General features: G+C 48.8%; 1 protein-coding gene across 2 annotated transcripts in view; it reads right to left on the bottom strand.

Moving 5' to 3' along the window:
• Nucleotides 1–3,363: 3,363 nt before the first annotated feature.
• NOTCH1 (notch receptor 1) overlaps nucleotides 3,364–8,566 on the bottom strand; it is a 41,943-nt gene continuing 36,740 nt past the window's right edge. For both annotated transcript variants that reach the window (XM_041483901.1, XM_041483902.1), the window contains exons 31-34: nucleotides 7,836–8,131; nucleotides 7,349–7,496; nucleotides 7,140–7,237; nucleotides 3,364–6,723 (exon numbers count right to left, since the gene is read on the bottom strand). In XM_041483901.1, the coding sequence (XP_041339835.1) occupies nucleotides 5,233–6,723; nucleotides 7,140–7,237; nucleotides 7,349–7,496; nucleotides 7,836–8,131 (2,033 nt within the window). In that variant the 3' untranslated portion in view covers nucleotides 3,364–5,232. The remainder of the gene's footprint in view (nucleotides 6,724–7,139; nucleotides 7,238–7,348; nucleotides 7,497–7,835; nucleotides 8,132–8,566) is intronic.

Raw genomic sequence — 8,566 nt, 5'->3', positions numbered from 1 at the left:
CTGAGCCCCCTCATCTCCCTCATCCGCCCCTGGTGCTCCAGACCCTTCATCAGCTTCATATCTCTGTGAGTTTCAGCTTTATTTTACAAACACAAAGCTTTTTTAGGAGGTGTGAACCCCTGTTCCAGCCACCAGAAGAATGCCTGTCATTCCCCAGCATGGAAACTGTCACGCCCTGCACCCAGCAAGCCTTGGAGAGGAAAACACAACGACCTAAACAAACATCTTAATCAAGGGTCGCTATCAGTGCAGAGCTGTTCCTGCACTCCGCATCATTAAAGCAGGGGAATATCCTCAAAGCCCCAGCCAGGCAGGGGAAGCAGCACTTTGATGCTGGTGTGGGAACCAGAGGCAGCGCTGTGATTTTTAAGTGCCTTTCATCTCCCTCTTTTGTAGGAACATTCTTATAAACCAGCTTGTCAAATGCAATTTCCCTGTGCAGGCATGAGTTGCAGATAAAGCCCTGGTTCTCCCTTGATATTTCCCCCAACAGGTGTAATCTGAGGAAACATGATTTTAATTAGCCTGATTGGCTTTTTGTGTGCTAAATAGCATCAATGGCTCACGTCTGTGCCTATAGTTAGATATTTATGTTACATATTTAACCCCCTTATACAGGAGAACACGATGCAAACACCAACAATGGGATCTCACCTTTGCTGTTCTCCTGATAAACATGTGATTATAAAGAATCTCCAATTAAAACATGCAATCCCTTTTTAACCTGAAGTTTTCCAGCTGGTTTGCTGTACTCAGCAGTAGTTCTGGAGCGATCCATTATAAATGAAAACCTTTGCCAGTGAGGACAGTGTGTGTCCTTGTCTCCTGCTTCACAGAATCACAGAATGGCTTGGAAAGGACCTTAAAAATCATCCAATTCCCCATCCTACCGGGGGTAAGGACATCTTCCTCTATCCCAGGGTGCTCCAAGCCCCATCCAGCCTGGCCTTGGACACTTCCAGGGATCCAGGGGCAGCCACAGCTGCTCTGTTCCTCAGCTCACCTGAGATACAACACAAACGACTCTGACCTTTTTCTGGTAATTTATTCAGTCTTCAGGTTGCACACAACCAGAAACACAACCTTGCCCCACGGGCTTGCTATGAAAAGGATCATTCTTTGAGTTTAGAAACATGGAAAATGCTAAAGGAGAGTATCTCTATCTCTTACCAGTATTCTGCACCGTGTTGGCCAACCGGACAACCTGAGTTTTATTTATTTCCTCATTCAGCTGCTGTGCTTATTCAGACTACCCCAGCCACATTAACCCCTGTGTGATTTGAGCTGTGTGAGGCTAAACCCGAGATGAATTTGGCTCCTTTGGCACATTCTTCAGGGGCTGATTTCAGTTCCAGCAACAATTCCTCAATCGGGGCTGGAGCAGCTGCCAGTGAACACCAACAGCCTGGAGGGAGAAGCAATACAGAGTAGCAGTTTCTAAATGTCCCATCTAATTGAGCAGGAATAATGAAAACAGGGTGAAAAAAACCAAGCCCTCCAGCATGTAAACAAATAGTTCAGGTGCAGGGATTCCTCAGAGCACCAACATACCTGCCATGGCAATAGGTAATCTTGTTTTACGCCAGCGCTCCTGAACCCTTCCCTCAGCCTGGGATGTGATTTTGGTGCTTCTCAGCTTTTTTCACCTGGAATGCTGAGGCAGCTGTGCTTGCCATAATCCATAACTCCTCAGCATCTTCTGGTGCTGGGAGAGCTTGAAGTTCAGCTCCTAAAAAATCTTTACCCACACGAGGTGAAGATGAGCTTGTGGTGGGTTGGTGGGTGTGGGAAGAAGCCTTAAGTGTGAGAGTTTGAAACTGGGGCCATTTCTCTTGTTTCTGCTTTAACTTAGCCTCCATGCCAGCTGGATCTGTGACACCACAATCATCTCATGTACCCACAGGTTGGTTGGTCACCAGATGCCTTCATAAATCAAAGTCATTTGGGGCTAAACACTTAAAACTGAAATTTTTGCATCCTTTTTCCTCTACTCCTTAGAAACCTTAACTGACTTCTAGTGTGAATTAGCTTGTGGACAATTAATTAGTATCTATCCATTTGCTTCTTTCCACGGTATTTAGCCCCCTCTTTCCTCATCCTGTCCCTCTGACCACTCCTCATGGAAAATCCCATACTTTGCAGCCCCTCTGGTTAAACGAGCCCACATGTGTTGCCTCTTGCAATGTCACATTGTTTTCCATGTCCTCATAAACCCCTTTTATAAATCTATCCCAGGCCAAATTCCTGCCTTGCCCACGAGTGACTGAGTTTTACAGCAGACCAGGCAGGAGAGCATCCTTCTACAGCCTCCTCCCTTTGGGATGCGCCTGCCCCAGCCCCAGTGGCAGCACTGGGCTGGTTCAGGGATGGGAACGTGTGGGAGAAGCCTGGAAGGCTGGGCTGGGTGGGATTTGTGAGCAGCTCGTGTGTGAGTCACGCTGGAGGCAGACAAACTCCATTTAGGGCATTCCAGATGGGATGCAGCCACAGGCAGGGGCTGACACATCCTGGGAAGCCCAGCTCTGCCTGTTGAGATCCTCACTGGTGACACATTTTGCAGGGGGAAGAGGGGTTTGTTCTCCCTTAAAATACCCCTTTCCATGGAGTTTGAGGCTCCCTGTCCTGGAATGTCACCTCCCTGACCTCTGAAGGTGCATTTCACTGCTGTGGGTGGCACTTAAATGCCACTGTCACAGCACCAGCTGTGCAGCAGGTGTTTGGTGGCCCTGGATGGACACCAGGCCCGTGCACACACAAGTCCTCTCCCTCCCCAGCCACGGAGTGGAAAATACCAGCATTCCAGGCTTATGTGATTTGGGAGGAGGTCAATGGCTCTGCTATTTATATCCAGTTATTTGGGGACTTTGCAGCTGCATTTGCACTGCAGAGTCCCTGTGGGGTAGAGAAAGAATGAAATGAAATTAAATGAAATTACCTTAAAAATCTTGAGCACAGCAAGGACAGCAAACATTTCTGGGTGGTGCTTGTCCCCAGAGTGGCACAAGTAAAACTGTCCCTCTGGTGCTGCTGTTCCTGGCTTGTTTGAAGATGCATGAGGGACAGTATTTAAAACAATTTTTCCACGTTTCCCCTTTTAGATCTTGACCTGATGGCCTGAGGATATCAGAGCACCCACAGCAGGTAAAGAGCTACCTGGGCACAGCCCCTCCTGCCTTGCTCAGGTGTCTCAAGTCAGTGAGAATTTAGCAGAAAAGAGAAGTTTTCATTGTCCAAAGCTCTTCTCTGAGTTTTCTCACAGAGAACAAGATGTTGAGGAAGCTCCAGCCCTCTGTGCAAGGAGCAGCTGGTGTCAAATCCAGAATTCAACTGACCCGTAACAAAAACACCAAGTTCCAGTTTTAGTAAAATCTAGATGCCCAGAAGCATCATTTATTGCAAATCAGTTAACCAAAAAAAATACATCATTTTTGCAAACTACAACTTTGCATGTAGATAACTTTATTACAGAAGATATCTTTTCTTAAACTACACTCTAGTTTATAAAACATAGGAAGATTCAACACCACGTGATGTTTTTATCACTCATATTAGGCGTGTCACAATAACAATGGTCTGAAATGTTAACTAAGATGAGTGCTCAGCAAGGCACTGTGCCTTGAGAAATATCCATTTTATTTGGTGTTCTAATAGAAAAGAATGAGGAAAAGGAACCCTTTTCTTAGGTTTTCTTGATTAACTGCTCTCTATCTGCCTGTCCCATACACATTATCTAGTCTTAGGGTGTCTGCTTGCTTTTGCACCCGAGTGAGTGATATTCCAACACCTCTATAAGGTGATATATTTATGATATATTTAAGACTTGCTCATTTAGATTTTTGAAACAAAATCCACCTTTTCTTGAAAAAAAAAAAAAACCAACCAAACCAAAAAAACCCCCATATTTACAAACATTAAATCTGCCACAGGCTTATACTATATTTTACATGATACACAGAAAGAGTGCACATCAATATAAAAAAAGATGCATCACTCCAGGCTAACACAGAGCAAAATGTCAACGTTTCACAGCACAGCTGTGCTGGCCCCTCGCCCTCCAGTTTGGCCAGTCCAGCCTCCCACCAAAACCAGCAGCACATCCCACTGGGCACCCAGTGAGGGCTCTGCCAGAGGAGCACGTGGGGGTGGCAGTGTGATAATGCTTTGTAATCTCACTCAGGGTGTCTGCACTGCCAGACACACCTTCTTCTAAAAAATAGGCAGGCCATCCTTAAAATAAGGATGTGGTTTACAAAGTTTATATTGGCATTTATTTCTTAAAACAGTTACTCAAACACGAAAACAAAACAAAAAATCAGTAAAGATATTCAAAGTAAAATTAAGTCTCTTTTGTGTATATACTCCATAGTTATGGGCTTGCTCTCTTGGAAGTTTGGTAAATACATTTCTTTTTGATGGGGGACAGTATTCATGTTTTGTAGGGTGGTTTTTTTTTAGCTTAGAAACTGTTCTTACAGGTCTATAATCCTGATTTTCTTTTTCTTTTTTTTAGATCATAAAAATCATTTAAATATATATATTTTTATATATATAAAAACAAGAGAGAACAAAAATTTCTATTATCAAGGCAAATGTACAACTATATAATACTGAAATTTAAACAAAGATTCATGACTGGTACCATAAAATGTCCTCTCATATAATTGCAAAGGAAACATTTTAAAGTACATTTAAAAAATTTGTCCATACTTAATTTTTTTCCCCTTAAGGAGTGGTATTTAGTCAATTTTTCCCTCCCCTCTTCTTTCTCACCTCTCTTTCTGAGTTGAAAGAGAAAAAAAATAAATTAATGGCATTTCAGAATCAGAAATCATTGCTTATAGCTTTACATAAACATTTTCTCTCAAATCAAACACAATGAACCCCCCCAAACAAAAGAGAACGTCCTATAAAAACCTAATTTGTTGATTTCTCAAAACACAACTGGTGTCCCACACTGAGTTCTTAACAATAGAACATATAAATAAAAAGGCAGTGTTCTCATGTAAAATAAAAAGTACATAAATAAATACTAAAAAAAAAAAAGGAATTAATTCGTCTTTTTCTTTTCTTTTTTTTTTTTTTCCTTTTTTATAAAAACATATTTAAAAAGGATCCTTTAATAAAAGCATCCCGACGTCCTTTTAAAAAAGAAAAAGATCTCCCTCCAGCTTCTGGCTCGCAGTGAGCGTCTCTAAAACACCTTTTTTTTTTGTTGTTGTTGTTGTTTTTTTTCTACTTGAAGGCCTCGGGGATGTGTCCCATCTGCGACTGCATACTCGTGGGAGGGCTGGAGATGCCCTCGGACCAGTCGGACGCGTTGGAGTGAGGAGAGGAGCTGGACCACTGGTCCGGCGACTCCGGCGACGGCGTCAGGAAAGGGTGGTCGGGCACCTGGAGCTGGTGGCTGGGGGTGTTGTCCAAGGGGGAGGAATAACTGTGCTGGGAAGGAGGGGTCAGGAACTGCGTGGTGGTCATGGGCTGGGCGAGGGAGGAGGGCAGGGAGGTGGGCAGCATCTGGGAATCCTGCGGCAGGATGGTGTGCACGGCCATGGCGCTGCCGCTCACCGGCTGCAGCTCGGGCTGGCTCAGCTCCGTACCGAGGAAATTCTGGCCCAGGTGGCCGCTCCCGTTGGAGCCGCTGGGGTTGTGGTGCTGCTGCGGCTGCTGCGGCGGCTGCTGGGGCTGCTGCGCCTGCTGCTGCTGCTGCGGGGGCTGCAGGTTGGGCTGCTGGAGCTGCTGCTGCTGCTGCTGCTGCTGCTGCATCTGCTGGAGCTGCTGGCTCTGCATCAGGTGGGGCTGGGACGCCAGCCGGGTGTTGGGCATGGCCTGGTAGCTCATCATCTGCGACAAGCTGGTGGTGGGCAGCCCGTTGTGCAGCGAGGTCATCATGCCGTGCTGCAGGTTTTGGGGCTGCTGGTGCGCCCCGGGCTGCAGGTTGCCTCTCAGGGGGTTGTACTGGCTCTGCACCATCCCGTTCTGCAGCCGGGTGAGCCAGTCACACTGCCCGTTCAGGCTGGCCCCGCTGCCCACCGAGAAGCTCATGGGGGCACTGCTCATCCCCGTGCTGGGGCTGGACACCGGCAGGTGGGACAGGCGCGGTGGCACCGAGTCGAAGCCCATCCTGCTGGAGTTGCCCATGGCCATATCCTGCTTGCCCGCCATGTTGAGGTGGTTGATGCTCAGGTGGGCATCGGGCATGCCTGGCAGGTGGTTCAGAGGCATGGAAGGGGACTGCTGGAACGGAGAGGTCATCAGAGGGGGAGAGGCCACGTCCGAGAGGTACCCGTGCGGCGACTCCAGGGAGTCCACTGGCGACAGCACCCCGGAGTTGTCCAGCAGACACCCTTTTCCATCCTGCGACTTTTTCCTCCGGGCTTTGAGGTCTTTGGCGTCCTTGCCGTTGCAGCTCAGCCCCTTGGTGCTCGGCTTCCTGGCCTTCTTGCCCTGCACGGCGGGTTTGAGGTTGCCGATGTAGCTGTTGGGGGAGCAGAGCGGGGGGGACAGGGTGGGTGCCCCCAGGGGGCCGTTGTGCAGCGTGGGGCTCCGCACCAGGTTGTACTCGTCCAGCAGGCGCACGATGTCGTGGTGCATGCGCTCCTGGGCGATGTCCCGCGGCAGCCGGTCCATGTGGTCCGTGATGTCCCGGTTGGCAAAATGGTCCAGCAGCACCTTGGCGGTTTCGTAGCTCCCTTCTCTGGCTGCCAGGAACAGTGGGGTCTCCTCCTGGAAAGCCAGCAAGGTTTGGTTAGGGTTGAGTTCACAGATTCTCCTGGCTAGCGCTGCCCTGAGCTCCACACCCATGTTGTTGGGTGGCCACCATCTCTCCTCTGGTGAGGGTTTGCTCCTTTTTTTTCCTACCCTGCTGAGCCATGTCCTTGTACTGATATCAAACCAGGAATCCTGTGAGTGACCCAGGACATGCTGGAGGTGGCCCCAAAGACACTGCTCACCAGGCACCTCAACATTACCCCTACAACCAAATCCCACAGTGCTCCTTTGAGCTAAATCCAACTTCATTCACAGCAGAACAATCGAATCAGAGTCTCAGCGCCAGACATTTGTATTTTAGCCAGAAATTGCTCTTTAACAGACTCCCCAAATGGTTCTTCACTCACATTTATCAGCCTAGGAGAGCCTACCTTATTATTCTGCATGTCCTTATTGGCACCATTTTTCAGGAGGACCATTGCAGCTTCCACATTATTCACAGCAGCTGCCCAGTGCAGGGCTGACTTGCCTGGAGAGGAAAACCACGAAATACAACACACATTAGAGAGTGCTGAGATCAACAGCAAGCAGCCCTTTTGTCCCATGTCTGGGTGAGCTGGTGTTTTTGCTGCCTCAGTACCTAAATCATCCACGGCGTTGACGTCAGCATGGCAGTTGATGAGGTCATCCAGCATCCCCTCCACAGCCAAACGAGCAGCCAGGATCAGGGGAGTGGTCCCGTCATGCATTCGGGCATCCAGGTCTGTCGCCCTGTTCCTAATCAGGATCTGCCACAAGCAGGGCCAAAACAGAGGGAGCACAAACATTAGGAGGAGCAGACAGCAAGGCACTCCAGGTATCCAGGTCTCAGGACCTGCAATGCCCTTTCCAAAGGTTCATCTCCCCAGTTCTGCTCCCAGTCCAGGCCTGCTGCCATGGGGTTGCTGTTTTGCTGTTCCCCAAGACAACAGGAGCTTCATTTTTTCCAAAAGTCACCCCACACCTCGCTTACAACTGTCACCCCACACCTTGCCCAGCTGAGCAGGAGACCCTGTGATAAGACCCTCCACATAGCCCCACGATTTCCCCCCGAAAACCCCAAAACTGGCGGCCAAATCACGGCTCACCTGGAAGACTCCTTGCGCGTCGGCGGAGACGGCGGCGTGCAGCGGCGTGCGGCCCATGTTGTCCTGGATGTTGGCATCAGCGCTGGCCTCCAGCAGGCGCTTGGCAGCGTCCGAGCGCGAGTACCTGGCGGCCAGGTGCAGGGCGGTCTCGCCCGTGCGGTCAGTCTGGTTGTGCAGGCTGGCTCCCTGGTAGATGAAGTCGGAGATGACGGCGGGAGCATCGTCCTCCTCCTCGCTGTTGCCGGTCTCCAGCCCTCCGCCGCTGCACGAGGCGATCATGAGGGGGGTGAAGCCGTCTGAAAGCACAGGGGAGCCCAGGATAAAAAAGGCTTTTTACCCTCTGTAATGCAGGAGGCTCTGCCAGATGCTCTGCCTGCGATAGATGCTTATTCTCCCGGGTGCACCAAGACTGAGTTCCTGACTAGTTCTGAACATCAAACACGAATATCCTTCCTCTGATATGGATCTGAAATTCCTTAGTGGTATCTCACTGCTTTTCCTATTTCATCTGCTCCATGTAAGGTGCAGTTTGTAAGGAAGGTTGCTCAAAGCAAATAGAGTATGGTAAATACCTTCATTATTTCAGAGGACAATTTCACAGACGTGGGGAAGACCAAGTGTTTGTAAGAATTTAAAAAGCTACTAACCATTGTAAAAAACCTTAAAGGAAGACTGTGAAATGTACAGTTGGGTGGGAGGAGAAGAATACAGGAGCAGCAGAGAGATAACCT

Source organism: Pyrgilauda ruficollis, unplaced genomic scaffold (assembly GCF_017590135.1).
Source record: "Pyrgilauda ruficollis isolate IOZ18807 unplaced genomic scaffold, ASM1759013v1 scaffold62, whole genome shotgun sequence".
Taxonomy (NCBI): Eukaryota; Metazoa; Chordata; class Aves; order Passeriformes; family Passeridae; genus Pyrgilauda; species Pyrgilauda ruficollis.
This window is presented reverse-complemented; position numbering and strand designations above follow the sequence as displayed.